We start from the raw sequence: 17160 nt of genomic DNA on the forward strand, positions 1-17160 counted from the left end.
CAAAACATTGAGAACAAAGACATATTGACATAGTAAAATAAATAAGTGTATAAAAAATATATATCAATTATATTTCGGCCTGAAACGTTCATAGTGGTCCTCTGTAGCTCAATTGGTAGAGCATGGCGCTTGTAACGCCAGGGTAGTGGGTTCGATCCCCGGGACCACCCATACGTAAAAATGTATGCGCACATGACTGTAAATCGCTTTGGATAAAAGCGTCTGCTAAATGGCATATTATTATATTAAACACCAATGGTATTCACTATGTTGAGGGTTTATATTTAGGATGTTTTACAGCTTCATCATTATATTTTGTAGTTGAAAATCATCTTATTTGATTATTTTATACATTTGACATTTGATAAGGCCACACAGCGGGCCAGAGATAATTACAGACACCTGTGATAATCTGAAGTACCCGAAAGGGCCACTAGATGTCTTGTGATAAATTACATAAAGTCCTTGAAAGTTACCAAAATTCGGGCAGTTTACTGGTTCCCTTTACAATCCTACCTATACAACCATTACACATTATACATATTCCCATGGCCCAGAGATCTAATATACAGTATGTTAAGTAGCCTTAATTTATGTTATGATACTCTTTGTCTAATTTTGTGGAAATTGATTTCCTGGAGCAGCACTGTCTGTGACAGAGGTGTTCCTCCAGTAATCAAAGCCATTGATTAGGCTAAACCAGATGGGCCCCATAATAACCTGGACTCAAATTATCTGAACTCTGTTGTTGATAACAGATTTTCCCAGCACATTCTGTACCTTTCATCTTTTCTTTGTCATCTTAAATTATTTTGATTCATTACAGCTACATATGCGACCCATATAGGCACAGATTTTGTATTCTAATCTAATCCATTGAAAATAATTAGATGAAAGGGTGCAAGCAAGATTGCATACACATTATGATTTGTTATGAATTCTCACAAAATCAGGGCCCAACCATATAAGGTTCAAGTAATAAATCCTTAAAATAAAACGTTCGGCAATGAAATATCTCTCAATCCTCAATGCTGAAAGGAGAAAGTTGTAGGGCCAAATTAGTTATGTTTTCTGGCAAAGACAAAATTGTTTTAGCTTGGATGGTGTGCAGTTACATTAGATTAGCATAATGTGCAACCTGCTGCACTACAGCACACACCAGTCTTGATAGCCCTGTTTGCGCCTTTGAAGTGGATCAAAGCCCCACAACAGGATGTTGGGATTTAATAGACAGCCCTAATTCATCAGAGAAGATTTGGCAGTTCAAAGACGGAAATTAGTGCACCTGACATGTTATATACGGGTACCGACTCCACTACAGATAACACAGGAGTTTAGTTTATGTCAAGCTTTTCGGAGATGAGTTGATGAAAAATGAAAACCCTTTTTGATTAGGCTACCACTATCTGACCTACAAAAAGGTCCCAATTGAATTGGATTATATCCTACACCAGATTTAGGCCTATATCAGTTGCATAGGGAGAGAGATAGAGATAGAAAGAGAGAGAGAGAGAGAGAGAGAGAGAGAGAGAGAGAGAGAGAGAGAGAGAGAGAGATATTTGCTCTGTCAATGTATTGCGACTGCTCAAGGGTGTTTTATGGGTAGCTATTTGGTCAATATTGTCATTCAGAACCACTAGAAGACTGTTGGAACTGGACGAGATAAAGACACCTGAAGCCACACACTCGTGATGAGAGCAGCAGCGGTTTCCTCCCCACCTAATAGAGACTGTCATGAGAGCGCATCTGAGCAGTGGGAGGTTGATCCTCAACCGTTACCATCCACTGTCGTCGATGACACCCTGTTTTTTAATCCCCCAATTTTAACCCGATGTATGACTCTGCCGGATGCTTTGTACAGACGACGACAGAATCCGAGAGGAGAGTGGTATGATAACACGGTGTACAGCGACGCCGACCATCACGACCAACAAATCGTCTCGATGAATACATATGAGGACCACAACGGTGCCTATCAGTCTCAAGTAAAAGAAATCCCTAGGAATTCAGATGTCGGGCTGCAAGATTTCGACAGTCAGTGGGATCATTCTGAGTACGATCACAGCAACTCACCTCAGAAAACGTAAGTGCGACACTTGTTGGGCGATACCGTAAATAACCACCATAATAATATCAGGAAATGTTATCCTATTAGCGAGAGTAGCGCCTATAAGGGAGAGTGGGGTATGTTGAGCCAGTTTTTACATTCAGCATCACTACATCAAGGCAGTGGTGTAGTGGTGCCTGGTGAAGTGGGTGTACTCTAATTTTGCCAAACATCTCCCAAACGGCCCGCCCAGCAAAGGAAAGGCACCCTTTGTGAAAGATGATATCAGAAACAGTGACATACACCCTGAATTACCTAAATTGATCAATCCCATATTTGTCTTTCACAGTCAGGCCAACCCAAGCTGTACTGTGCAAGTAGGCTAATAGTAGGCCTACCACTGAATGATAAATGAGGCTGTCAACTGAGTCAGAAATTCACAGGTTTCAGATTTTTCTTTATTATTCAGGTTTTTGCTCTTAATGTCACACTTTTTTAATATAATTACTTTTTTTCTCCATAACAATGCTTAAACCACAATGCTTCCTCAGTGCACAATGCTTCCTCATTGCTTCCTCAGGAAACCACTTTTGATGTCTGGAAAAATCGAAGACATTTAGATTTTTGAGTGCAGTTACCCTTTAATTCAAGTGCACATGCACCTAGTACTGTTGTCTGGTTAGCAGTGTTTCTGTAGCACATGAGATGGAGTTTGCAAAACAAATGGCCACTGGATTGATGCAAGTAATCATGATATCATTTTGCCAGGTAGGCATAGGCTATTATTAGCATGGCTATATTTTTCCCGTTCCCTAATTGTTTGAAACCTGGACGTTTTACTTCATATTATGAGGCATGTCCTATCTTGCTTCAAAGTAGCCTATAGCCAAAATCCCACCATAGAAATGTGTTGGCAATTATTTTATAAAGGCTTCCTCAATGGCCTATACATTCTCCTGTTCTATTGGTTTTCTTTCAACTTTCATCTCTTTAGATCTTCCCACCTTCAAAATTTCTAACGGATGTTTCCATCTCTATCCACCATGAAACCACTTTCATGTGCAGTGCGCATTTAATATTTTTTTCCCCCGCAAATTGCATTTTGGAAAATTCGCACATAGGCCAACCGCCATGTGCATATTGTTGCGCCTAAAATGTGATGAAATTATAGTTTATCAACATTTTAAGCTAAACATTGTGATCTGTTCCATCAGCCTTATTCATTGATATGGCGTATACCTTCATTACACTACTTTGATACGCATCAATGGAGATTATTAAGAAATGATTATGCCCACTGAAAAATGAGTGGGTATACCTGCGTATACCCTCCACTACACCACAGCGTCAAGGGAAGTATACTATTCTTTCTAACAAAGATATCTACATATATTACAGGATGTTGTGTATCCCTGGAAATAATCATAATTCATGTAAACATAACAGTTTTGAAAACATAGCTTGTCCAAAAAAAGTAGTCTCTTGGCACAATTTACCCTGAGTCAGGGATTCTTGAAAGATGGGACAATCTCAACTTTTTTATATACAAATATTTTTCTCAATATTAACAACATTTAAAATATATATTTTCATAGACCAAAGTATCAGCTATCTTAACTGGATTTATGTAAACTCCGTCAGACACCTTAAAAAGTGTATTGAGAAATATTTTTAAAGTCAGACAGGGCTATTGCAAGAAACTACATTATTCATTATTGCCAGTTTTTTGAATTTTAAACACTTTTTTGGAGAGTTTGAAATTTACAAGGGCATGCTCCATACAAGGGCATTTACGGGCATAGAACCGCCATCTTGTCTATTTCAAATCTTCTCTCATTAATTGAGAAAGGTGGGTGTCCACCCCAAAGTGCCAAATGTCATGATGACACTCACTTGTCTCGATCAATGAGAAGATTTGAAATAGACAAAATGGTGGCGTACACATTGTTGTATTACTTCATGGAGCCAAACATATATTTAATAACAGAGCATTTTCTAAATTCAAATGAACCCCCTGCAACTAGACATTGAAGTTTAGAAGATGTGTTGTCTTCCAAGTCGGGAATTGAGGAAGTATGTAAATTCTGTGCTATGCTTTACACTACCTACTGTGTAACGGCTGTATGGAAGCATTTACATATTACTGCTGTTTCAAAGTGTAGCTACCCCTATACTTCAGGTTGGCTCATTGGAGAAGTCACGTTGATTTTTGCTCGACATTTTGATATAGGTCAAATCAAAGGAACAAGCTTGCCTTTTATAACGTGCAAAATGTACATGTATTTTTGGAATAATTTGTCTTGGTTGTTTTAGCTACATGGCAGGCTACCGGCCTTCTTGATATTCTCATTATTGATAAAAGGCACAATCTGGGATATTTCCCTCATAAGTTTTGTACAACTGTCTTCCTACACCTGTCTTACTACATTATTTATGAGATACTATTATTGGTAGGCCTGTTTATGGTATATGATATTCCTAGTATTTATAACACTCCCATTTGGAGTATTTGAAAACAAACATAATATAACCAAATGTGTGAAACTACTGTATCCTGTTGAGCTCATGGACTCAGTCCTTGCATCCATAGCCCCATTTATGAATTTTAGAGTGGTAACATTTCCCCAGGCCCATCATTCCGCTTCATATACCAAGTAGCTGCAGTAGCTGTCATTGGAATGAAACACATTCTACAGCATTCTGAGTGTAGGCTACTTAAAGATCATCTTGAACCTGCATTTATTTACAGTTGAAGTCGGAAGTTTACATACAGTGGGGGAAAAAAGTATTTAGTCAGCCACCAATTGTGCAAGTTCTCCCACTTAAAAAGATGGGAGAGGCCTGTAATTTTCAGCTATGACAAACAAAATGAGAAAAAAAAATCCAGAAAATCACATTGTAGGATTTTTAATGAATTTATTTGCAAATTATGGTGGAAAATAAGTATTTGGTCAGTAACAAAAGTTTCTCAATACTTTGTTATATACCCTTTGTTGGCAATGACACAGGTCAAATGTTTTCTGTAAGTCTTCACAAGGTTTTCACACACTGTTGCTGGTATTTTGGCCCATTCCTCCATGCAGATCTCCTCTAGAGCAGTGATGTTTTGGGGCTGTCGCTGGGCAACACAGACTTTCAACTCCCTACAAAGATTTTCTATGGGGTTGAGATCTGGAGACTGGCTAGGTCACTCCAGGACCTTGAAATGCTTCTTACGAAGCAACTCCTTCGTTGCCCGGGCGGTGTGTTAGGGATCATTGTCATGCTGAAAGACCCAGCAATGTTTCATCTTCAATGTCCTTGCTGATGGAAGGAGGTTTTCACTCAAAATCTCACGATACATGGCCCCATTCATTCTTTCCTTTACACAGATCAGTCGTCCTGGTCCCTTTGCAGAAAAACAGCCCCAAAGCATGATGTTTCCACCCCCATGCTTCACAGTAGGTATGGTGTTCTTTGGATGCAACTCAGCATTCTTTGTCCTCCAAACACGACGAGTTGAGTTTTTACCAAAAAGTTCTATTTTGGTTTCATCTGACCATATGACATTCTCCCAATCCTCTTCTGGATCATCCAAATGCACTCTAGCAAACTTCAGACGGGCCTGGACATGTACTGGCTTAAGCAGGGGGACATGTCTGGTACTGCAGGATTTGAGTCCCTGGCGGCGTAGTGTGTTACTGATGGTAGGCTTTGTTAGTTTGGTCCCAGCTCTCTGCAGGTCATTCACTAGGTCCCCCCGTGTGGTTCTGGGATTTTTGCTCACCGTTCTTGTGATCATTTTGACCCCACGGGGTGAGATCTTGCGTGGAGCCCCAGATCGAGGGAGATTATCAGTGGTCTTGTATGTCTTCCATTTCCTAATAATTGCTCCCACAGTTGATTTCTTCAAACCAAGCTGCTTACCTATTGCAGATTCAGTCTTCCCAGCCTGGTGCAGGTCTACAATTTTGTTTCTGGTGTCCTTTGACAGCTCTTTGGTCTTGGCCATAGTGGAGTTTGGAGTGTGACTGTTTGAGGTTGTGGACAGGTGTCTTTTATACTGATAACAAGTTCAAACAGGTGCCATTAACAAGTTCAAACAGGTGCCAGGTAACGAGTGGAGGACAGAGGAGCCTCTTAAAGAAGAAGTTACAGGTCTGTGAGAGCCAGAAATCTTGCTTGTTTGTAGGTGACCAAATACTTATTTTCCACCATAATTTGCAAATAAATTCATAAAAAATCCTACAATGTGATTTTCTGGATTTTTTTCTCAATTTGTCTGTCATAGTTGACGTGTACCTATGATGAAAATTACAGGCCTCTCATCTTTTTAAGTGGGAGAACTTGCACAATTGGTGGCTGACTAAATACTTTTTTCCCCCACTGTACACCTTAGCCAAATACATTTAAACTCAGTTTTTCACAATTCCTGACATTTAATCCTAGTAAAAATGCCCTGTCTTAGGTCAGTTAGGATCACCACTTTATTTTAAGAATGTGAAATGTCAGAATAATAGTAGACATAATTATTTATTTCAGCTTTTATTTATTTCATCACATTCCCAGTGGGTCAGAAGTTTACATACACTCAATTAGTATTTGGTAGCATTGCCTTTAAATTGTTTAACTTGGGTCAAACGTTTTGGGTAGCCTTCCACAATAAATTGGGTGAATTTTGGCCCATTCCTCCTGACATAGCTGGTGTAACTGAATCAGGTTTGTAGGCCTCCTTGCTCGCACACACTTGTTCAGTTCTGCCATAAATGTTCTATAGGATTGAGGTCAGGGCTTTGTGATGGCCACTCCAATACCTTGACTTTGTTGTCCTTAAGCCCTTTTGCCACAACTTTGGAAGTATGCTTGGGGTCATTGTCCATTTGGACGACCCGTTTGCGACCAAGCTTTAACTTCCTGACTGATGTCTTGAGATGTTGCTTCAATATATCCACATAATTCTCCTTCCTCATGATGCCATCTATTTTGTGAAGTGCACCAGTCTATCCTGCAGCAAAGCACCCCCACAGCATGATGCTGCCACCCCCGTGCTTCACGGTTGGGATGGTGTTCTTCAGCTTGCAAGCACCCCCTTTTTCCTCCAAACATAACAATGGTCATTATGGCCAAACAGTTCTATTTTTGTTTCATCAGACCAGAGGACATTTCTCCAAAAAGTACGATCTTTGTCCCCATGTGCAGTTGCAAACCGTAGTCTGGCTTTTTTATGGCGGTTTTGGAGCAGTGGCTTCTTCCTTGCTGAGCGACATTTCAGGTTATGTCGATATAGGACTCGTTTTACTGTGGATATAGATACTTTTGTACCTGTTTCCTCCAGCATCTTCAGAAGGTCCTTTGCTGTTGTTCTGGGATTGATTTGCACTTTTCGCACCAAAGTACGTTCATCTCTAGGAGACAGAACGCGTCTCCTTCCTGAGCGGTATGACGGCTGCGTGGTCCCATGGTGTTTATACTTGCGTACTATTGTTTGTACAGATGAACGTGATACCTTCAGACGTTTGGAAATTGCTCCCAAGGATGAACCAGACTTGTGGCGGTCTACAAATCTTTTCTGAGGTCTTGGCTGATTTCTTTTGATTTTCCCATGATGTCAAGCAAAGAGGCACTGAGTTTGAAGGTAGGCCTTGAAATACATCCACAGGTACACCTCCAATTGACTCAAATGATGTCAATTAGCCTATCAGAAGCTTCTAAAGCCATGACATCATTTTCTGGAATTTTCCAAGCTGTTTAAAGGCACCGTCAACTTAGTGTATGTAAACTTCTGACCCACTGGAATTGTGATACAGTGAATTATAAGTGAAATAATCTGTCTGTAAACAATTGTTGGAAAAATTACTTGTGTCATGCACAAAGTAGATGTCCTAACCGACTTGCCAAAACTATAGTTTGTTAACAAGAAATGTGTGGAGTGGTTGAAAAACAAGTTTTAATGACTCCAACCTAAGTGTATGTAAACTTCCGACTTCAACTGTAACTGGGCATACAAACCCTATAGGACTGGATTGAGACAGAAGTCACCATCAGTGACTTCAGTATATGTCTTGCTTAGCTAGTGCTGTAGGCCCACAGCAAACCTCTGGCTGTCAATCAAAGCCATCAGAATTCAACAGATGCAGATCACACCTATCTCCATAGAGACGAATACCTGTCATCCAATGGCTCAGTAAAGAAACCTCAGTAAACCAAGAATGTTGTGTATTATACATGCTGAAATTACATAATCATGCAATTGTAGTTAACAAAAAGTATCCAAGCACTCCCGACTCTATCATTTTGAAAAGTGTAAATAAACATCTGCACTGAATGTTATGTTTTCTTCAACTTACTCTTCTCTTCAGTTCCTGTGAACTTCCTTGTAGTCTGAATAGTGTTTTTTGTCACCGTCTTTCTCCATCCAGAGTTGAGACCATGCACCGTAGAAAAACGACTGTGCGAGAGAAGGGCCGTCGGCAGGCTATCCGTGGGCCTGCCTACATGTTCAGTGAGCGGGGCACCAGTCTCACTTCAGAGGAGGAGCGCTTCCTAGATGCTGCTGAGTACGGGAACATCCCAGTGGTGCGTAAGATGCTGGAGGAGTCCAAGACCCTCAACGTCAACTGTGTGGACTACATGGGTCAGAATGCACTGCAGTTGGCCGTGGGTAATGAGCACTTGGAGGTGACAGAGCTGCTGCTGAAGAAGGAGGGGCTGGCGCGTGTGGGCGATGGCCTCCTCTTTGCCATCAGTAAGGGATATGTGCGTATCGTAGAGGCTATCCTGGCCCACCCTGCATTCGGTGGTGGGCTGCGCCTAACCCTAAGCCCCCTGGAGCAGGAGCTAAGAGATGATGACTTTTATGCCTACGACGAAGACGGTACACGTTTTTCCCATGACGTGACCCCGGTCATTCTGGCTGCACACTGCCAGGAGTATGAGATAGTGCACACTCTGTTGATGAAGGGAGCACGCATCGAGAAGCCCCATGATTACTTTTGTAAATGTAATGAGTGTCATGACAAGCAGTGCCGTGACTCGTTCAGCCACTCCCGCTCCAGGATGAATGCCTATAAAGGGTTAGCCAGCGCCGCCTACCTGTCCCTGTCTAGTGAGGATCCTGTATTCACCGCTCTGGAGCTCAGCAACGAGCTGGCTCGCCTCGCCAACATCGAGACTGAGTTCAAGGTGAGAAACACACACAAAGACCAATCTTGAGGATTGAAGGAAGGGGTTTACTGCTAAGGGATATTTATTTTCACCTATGTATAGTATTGGCTTGCTTTCTCTTACACATGCTCTCCCCCCTCTTACTCATTTAGCAATATGTAAAAGCTTTGTGTAGATATTTTTCTGAAAGCCCTAGAGCTGATTTGTGTCTTTTGATTACTCACAGAAATGATGAATTGGGAAGAGATTAAAGCAGGTAGTCCCTGTACAGTACACTTCACCAAATGACACACTCTAATATTATTGGAACCCGCTGTGAGAAAATTAAGATTGGGAACAATCTCAAATCGGTCATTGATCGGTTAGAAATTATCGCAATTTCTGAGTGTACTGTATGTCAGGCTTTGCAACATATTATACACGACAACATACTTACAGCATATAAAGCATATTTATGTAGTGTTTGTGGCCATGTTTTTTTGCAATGCAAAGTAACTTTGCTCTGGTATTTCCATTCAATTTGCTCTCCCATGCAGATAAGCCACCTCCACTCCAAGAGGAATTAAATTCTGACAATCAGTAAGAGGAGAACAAGTCTAATCAAGGATTTTCATATCCAGTCTGACTCCTTTCTGTTATTTTATACTGATTACTGAACTCTCCAAATAGTTTGGGTTGAGGTTTAACATAGATGGGTATAAACACAGACACACACACACACACACACACTCACAAGCACACATACTGTTTTTCCTCTGTCTGAAGAACACCCACAGAAAGACAGGTACAAATGCGTCACACACACACACACAAACACACACACACAGTTTATGCTCATTATAAAGAACCGTAATGTGTGACAAACACAAACATTGGCATGCAAACTCACACCAATACACCCTGCCTTAATGAGATAAGAAAATATACACAGGATTTGTCAGTGCAGAAACGGTTGGTCTGTGGTTTTCCAGGTTTCTATTGGAATATTTTACATGCAGACCAAAAAGTGAGAGACTGACATTAACAATTCACCAAAAGGTGTGACCCCTGGGATATGCCTCATTTTAAATAATTCTCACACATCTCTTTCCCTCTCCCTTTCTTTCTCTCCCTCGCCTCCTCCTTCTCCTTCTCCTTCTCTCTCTCTCTCTCTCTCTCTCTCTCTCTCTCTCTCTCTCTCTCTCTCTCTCTCTCTCTCTCTCTCTCTCTCTCTCTCTCTCTCTCTCTCTCTCTCTCTCTCTCTCTCTCTCTCTCTCCGGTAGAATGACTACAGGAAGCTGTCCATGCAGTGTAAGGACTTTGTGGTGGGAGTGCTTGACTTATGCAGAGACACGGAGGAGGTGGAGGCCATTTTGAATGGGGATGTGGACCAAGCTCTACCCAGTGATCACAGTCGACCCTGCCTCATCCGGGTCAAACTGGCCATAAAGTACGAGGTCAAGAAGGTTAGCAGAACCACTCAACCTTAATCTGAAATCAAACATGCTATTTTTTCTAAAAGTCATTTTAAATGTTATCTCCCTCTGGTATTTGTGTCTAACATGATTCAGTAGTCTTAATTTGAATAGCAATCAATCTCAAGAGCACCATGAGAAAGACACTTGTGATTACATTCTCCCAATCGTCACGTTAAAGGGTTTATTTAAGAGGCAAACTGGAACGGGATATAAATGAAATACGTGTTTTACAGCTGTTTCACACCCACCAATGGATTCTACAACACTATATAATAGGTATGACAAAAGCAGTCACCCTTTGCGTCTGGTTATCAATCTTGTAGTATGTCATAGTTATTTTTCATCATGTCTCTGTAGTTTGTGGCCCATCCTAACTGCCAGCAGCAGCTCCTGACCCTGTGGTATGAGAACCTAGCTGGACTTAGGCAGCAGTCTGTTGGGGTCAAATGCTGGACAGTCCTGGGAGTAGCAGTCGGCCTTCCTTTCCTCGCCATCGCATACTGGATCATGCCCTGCAGTAAGGTACACACAATCCCATTTCTATTTTGTTCATAGAATCACTCATTAACACATTTGTATGATTAAAATAGTTATATGTTTATATCATGAGGTTGATGGTTGCCATTTATGTGGTTGATTTCCTCTATATCAGTTGGGTCAGATTCTCCGCAGTCCCTTCATGAAGTTTGTGGCCCATGCTGTGTCATTCACCATCTTTCTTGGACTACTGGTAATCAATGCATCGGACCGCTTCGAAGGGGTCAAGAACCTTCCCAATGAGACAATAACCGACCACCCTCTTCAGGTGTTCAGGGTCAAAACCAGTCAGTTTTCCTGGACTGAGATGCTCATCATGAATTGGGTGCTTGGTAATTTACTCTGGTTTTCAAACAGCTGCTTTTGTGGGGTTTTGTGGGAGACACTTTATTATCCAGTCTATTCATATCTCTTTGTTCCTGTTTCTTCACCATGGTATAATCTGAATAAAATCTTAAAGTATTAAAATCATAACACTCGTATGTTCAAAACAGAGGGCTTTTGCACTTACTGAAAAGCACTCTATTTATTAGGGATGATCTGGTCGGAGTGTAAGGAGATCTGGGCTGATGGGCCTAGGGAGTACATCATGCACCTGTGGAACGTGCTAGACTTTGGCATGCTGTCCATCTTCGTGGCATCCTTCACGGCTCGGCTCATGGCCTTCCTGAGAGCCTCTGAGGCCCAGCTGTATGTGGACATGTATGTGCCCAACATGCCCAACATAGACCTGAGCAACGCCTCACTGCCACCAAATGTAGCATACTACACCCATGGTCAGTGACACTTTATATTTCAAAATGATAATAATGACAATGGTTAATCTCTGGCTACAGCCTAACAGGCTGTGCATGTAGCATTACAGTAACCTTACTGTATTAAAACTGTAACAGGTTGAGACCTTGGGACTATAAGGTTCTATCTGCGCAAAGCATAGTTCTGAGATATTGAGCCTTCAAGTTTTCACATCGCAGATCTCAGAACTGTTTTGTAGTGAATTCTTCTTTCAATTCTTCTTTCATAACCAATTAATGTCCTCACCTTAAAGGTACCTAAATTACAGAATGTCAAAATCCTAAGACATTTGTAAGTCTGTTTTTATAAGGGGTGCAATCACAGATAGTACCTTGTGACTCTGAAATGTAAATCTGGGTTCAGCCAAGGTTCTATCAGGCACAGAATGTTACAATTATTTCAATGTCAATAGAAAAGTATAGACATTTAAAGATTAAATAAAGAGAAAACCATTCCTTCTTTCTAATCACATCATCAAACATGAATTCATGTTCATCACACATTTGTTAAAACGATAGTTCCTTAAAATGACAAATACACTATATCCTATGGATAACTAGCAACATTGCTAAAGCTTAGCTCTGGATGAGTAAACTTATATATTTTTCTGGTCTCTGACACCCAAAGTCAGTAAACTACTTCCTAGTTATCAATAAAAATTGGTAAGTTTGTAGTTTTTGTGAAATACCCCTTCCATGGAGGTTTTCGTATTGATATAGAACAAGAAAAAAACAGCAATGTCTCTCCTAAGGGCCTTAAATATGCTCTAAGGCACCGGTATGTATTTGTTTTTACCATAAAGAGTTACATTATGGTCATTCTTCTGAAAAAGCAGTGATAAAAAAAAAAGTTATGTAAAAAGAGGACCTATGATATGAAAAATCATGGACTTGGTACTATAAGATTCTATCTTCAAAATGTATAGTTTTGAAATTAGTATTTTTCAAGTCCCAGATCTCAGAACTGTTTTTTGATGTCTTCCTCTTTCATGACTAAATAAGCATGTCACCTTACATACAATTATTTTTTATTGACAACGAGTATTGTGTGATCAGATTGCAGGTAGAACCTTATATAGCACCAAGATAAAAGGTGTTTGCACAGATAGAACTTTCTGATATTTCTAAAAAAGAATATCGGACATACTGTACAGTATCTCACATGTAAAGGACCACCTAATGAGCAACTCCATGTGAATAACAAATGTTTTACCAAAATGTCATAGAACCTTATAGTCAGTCCCAAGGTCACAAAGTGACATTTAAAAGCAACCCCTCTCTCTCTCAGCCAGGAACAGGTGGTTACCCTCTGACCCTCAGCTGATCTCCGAGGGTTTGTACTCAATTGCAGTGGTGCTCAGTTTCTCCCGCATTGCCTACATCTTGCCTGCCAATGAGAGCTTCGGCCCACTTCAAATCTCCCTCGGCCGGACGGTCAAGGACATCTTCAAGTTCATGGTCATCTTCATAATGGTCTTCCTGGCTTTCATGATTGGCATGTTCAATCTATATTCCTATTACCTTGGTGCCAAGTACAACCCCGCCTTCACCACGTAAGTGCCCTCCTGCCTGTTCCTGTAAATGACGTGCTTTAAGTAGATATGTCTATTTATTAGTTTGTGTGTTATTTATTAATGTCTGTGTATGCGCGTTTGCACGTGCCTGTGTGTTTTGTTTGATTATGTGTGTTCACAGGGTGGAGGAGAGCTTTAAGACTCTATTTTGGTCCATCTTCGGCTTGTCTGAGGTTATCTCTGTGGTCTTGAAATATGACCATAAGTTCATAGAGAACATTGGTTATGTTCTCTTTGGCGTCTACAATGTAACCATGGTAATCGTACTGCTCAACATGCTGATTGCAATGATCAATCACTCCTATCAGGAGATTGAGGTGAGACTAGGAACCAATAGGCCTAAACACCACTAGTGAATTCACAGGAGATAAATAGTCGATAATCAATGCTTTGAGGTCAGAGGGGAATTATGTCAATTTACAGTATGGGTGAGTTATTACTGTTATGTTTGTTGTATTCATGTACCATTTTGGGAGTACACTGTTGTGAGCAGTTATGATAAAATAATCAGACCATATTAGATTCATTGTATGATTGTGCTCCAAATTGAGTCATTGCCCCTCACCTTTCACTACTCTCCAGTTATACCATGGTCTGTCTCAATCTCAACAGGAGGATGCTGATGTGGAGTGGAAGTTCGCCCGTGCCAAACTCTGGCTCTCCTACTTTGACGAGGGGCGTACTCTGCCCCCACCATTTAACCTGGTTCCCAGTCCCAAGTCCTTCTACTACCTAGCCCTGCGCACAAGGGCTTGTCTGGTGAGGCTGTGCAAGGCCAAAGCCCATCACCATGACAACAAGCGTGAGACGGCCATGATCAATTTGCGATTCAAGGTCAGATGTTGGCTTTTAGGGAGAGGCTGTAGCCGGTTGTATATCTGCCTCTTTAATTAATATGTTTTAATGGGTGTGTGGTTTCTGTTCCGTTTCAGCTTAATCAGAACAGACCTCAAACCAGGACACCAGGTCAGGATGACTTCACCATTAGAAAACCCATCAAACATCCTACTCGATACCAGGTACTTACTCCATACCAGTCAATTTGATTAATTAGCAAGATCAGACAATATTCAGACGTGCTACATTCTGAACTGTTGTCTCTAAAGTTCCGATTCCCTCTCTTTTCTTGAAAGAAACTTATGAAGAGGCTCATTAAGCGATATGTGCTAAAGGCTCAGGTTGACAGTGAAAATGACGAAATCAACGAAGGTGAGCATGATTCATATCCATTATGTAAGATCATAAAGCTGTTGTGCCCTCTCAACGGAAGACTGATCATTCTTACAACTGCAAGGCTGTGACATGGAGTTTTAGTGGATCGAGTGATCAATAACCTGTGGTGCATCCCTTGCAGGTGAGCTGAAGGAGATCAAGCAGGACATCTCGAGCCTGCGCTATGAGCTCCTGGAGGAGAAGTCTCAGGCCACAGAGGAACTAGCTGACTTGATCCAACAGCTTGGTGACAAGCTTAGCAAGAATGCCTAGAAACCCTGATGGGAATTGAGCGGTGTCCTCTGTATAAGAACTTTGTATAAAACCTTCAAACTTAGATTCATAGTGTGTTGTTAGATTCTGGGATTGCACTCCACTTTAAGGTGTAGGGTAGGCTACCTGAAGTTGTGTTCCTCTATAGATAAAAAAATATATATATTCACATTAGTCATTCTGCCTGTAAAATAGTAGGATAACCTAGGTGGAATGCTGATGAATGTGTGTAGATGAGTATTTAACATTTGTAAAAAAATAAAAAATAAAATAGAATGTTTGTATTGAAATATTTAGAATTTTTTGAAATAAAATAATAATAATAATGCTTATTCAGTAGGCCTGCCTGTATTATTGACGCTACTGTAGCGCATGAGGATGTGTAAAATGTACTCCACAGCCTGAAATGTCCCCACTTGGCAACCGAATAGCTAGTTTTTTCGTGTGGCGCCGACTGGTAAGACGCTTCAGGAGGCTGGTAATGTGTGCTAGCAAGGCAGAGGTCCTGGGTTCGAGCCTCTGTGTGAGCTGAATCAGGAGGTAGGGGTACTCACTAAGCAGGCAGCGTTACGTCCTTTACAGTAGTACCGTGACCCGGATCTACAGTTCCGCTCAGCTCAAAATTGGGCTCGCTGTTGAGTAAGTTTGAGGGGTGGAATGTGGCACATGGGGATGTGTGAAACTTACTCCTCAGCCTGAAGTGTCCCCACTTGCGCCACCGAATAGCTAGCTTTTTAGCTTTACTCCAACTGGTAAGAGGCTTCAGGAGGGCAGCTACATGTGCTAGCAATGCAGAGGTCCTAGGTTCGAGCCTCGTGTGAGTCGAATCAGGAGAAAGTGATACTCGCTATAAAGCAAGCGGCATGATGTCCTTTATCAATAAACATGAATGAGGAAATTCAAATGAATAATGAACAAGGCAAGCTATCAAATGTTATATGAGTAATATATTTTCCAGCAGCCCAAACTGACCATTGCAAACAATACACACATTTATCTATCTACAATCTCCCAAGAGAAATGTCATCCTGAACATAACTTTATTAAAGAAGCAATACTACTGTATTCAACTTGCCATTCTCCAGATCTAGTAAACCTGGTTTTCAACAATACATTGATCTAAGACAAAACACAAGTGAGGATCAACATGTAGATCGAGCTCGCCAGCTTGTAGTCCTAAAAACCTGAAATAAGTGACCTCTGGTTCGTTCAGCCATTTCTTTGGGGGAAAATAATGGGGAAAGAATAGGGTTTTGGGGTAAATGCCAAAAATAAGGTCTGAGGTTAACACAGGCTTAGGAGATCTGATACATTTTGTTCTATGAGATAATATCAATAAGTTCAGTTAACATGAATTGTGAAGACTGCTTTTTTTAAATTACATAAATGCTTCAAAATTCACAAAAAGTGAAGTTAGCTGATGAAGATAATCTCATAGAACAAAACATGTAACATCTCCTAAACCGGTGTTTACCACATACCTTATTTTTGGCGTTTATCAAACAACCATACTAAAACTCCATTCATTTCCCAAATAGGCTTTGTCCAACTAACCATGGCAGAGTTAGTGCCTAAAAAAAGACTCCATTACTATTACTCGCAGTAGCTATGTTTACATCCAATTGGTGACAGATTTTCATATGAATATTGTAAAATATGCATAAAAACAATATGCACATTTTCCCACCAGAGATGTGTTTCCATTAAATTCCATAAAAAGCTGTGCGTGATGACATTGTGCACATAAAAATACCTTTTGCTGTTAAATTCCCATGTACCGAAAACTAAAAATACAAGTTAAATGGGTTTGCATCGCATTTTGAACTCTACTGATGGTTTCTCACAAAAATTGTTTTGCGTTATATAGCGAGTGTGCCCACTCTGGTATTTGCACCAGGCTCTAGCCGACCCGGTGCGGGTATACCTACAGCACCAGTCAAAAGTTTGGACAAACCTACTCATTCCAGGGTTTTTCTTTATTTTTACTATTTTCTACATTATATAATAATAGTGAAGACATCAACACTATGAAATAACACATATGGAATCATGTAGTACCAAAAAAAGTGTTAAACAAATCAAAATATATTCGAGATTCTTCGAAGTAGCCACCATTTGCCTTG

General features: G+C 40.7%; 1 protein-coding gene across 1 annotated transcript; it reads left to right on the plus strand.

The window, feature by feature from the left end:
* Nucleotides 1–1691: 1691 nt before the first annotated feature.
* On the plus strand, nucleotides 1692–15037 carry LOC311142333 (short transient receptor potential channel 7-like; the record flags this gene model as incomplete). The annotated part of the gene is made up of 12 exons (XM_084177962.1): nucleotides 1692–2083; nucleotides 8446–9208; nucleotides 10453–10635; nucleotides 11005–11169; nucleotides 11300–11516; nucleotides 11718–11964; nucleotides 13271–13531; nucleotides 13674–13869; nucleotides 14165–14386; nucleotides 14485–14571; nucleotides 14686–14761; nucleotides 14907–15037. 12 exons carry the CDS (start codon nucleotides 1692–1694, stop codon nucleotides 15035–15037), a joined length of 2940 nt encoding a protein of 979 aa, XP_084034088.1.
* Between the last annotated feature and the right edge of the window lie 2123 nt (nucleotides 15038–17160).

The sequence above is a fragment of the Coregonus lavaretus genome, assembly GCF_964263955.1.
Source record: "Coregonus lavaretus genome assembly, chromosome: 15".
NCBI classification, from domain to species: Eukaryota; Metazoa; Chordata; class Actinopteri; order Salmoniformes; family Salmonidae; genus Coregonus; species Coregonus lavaretus.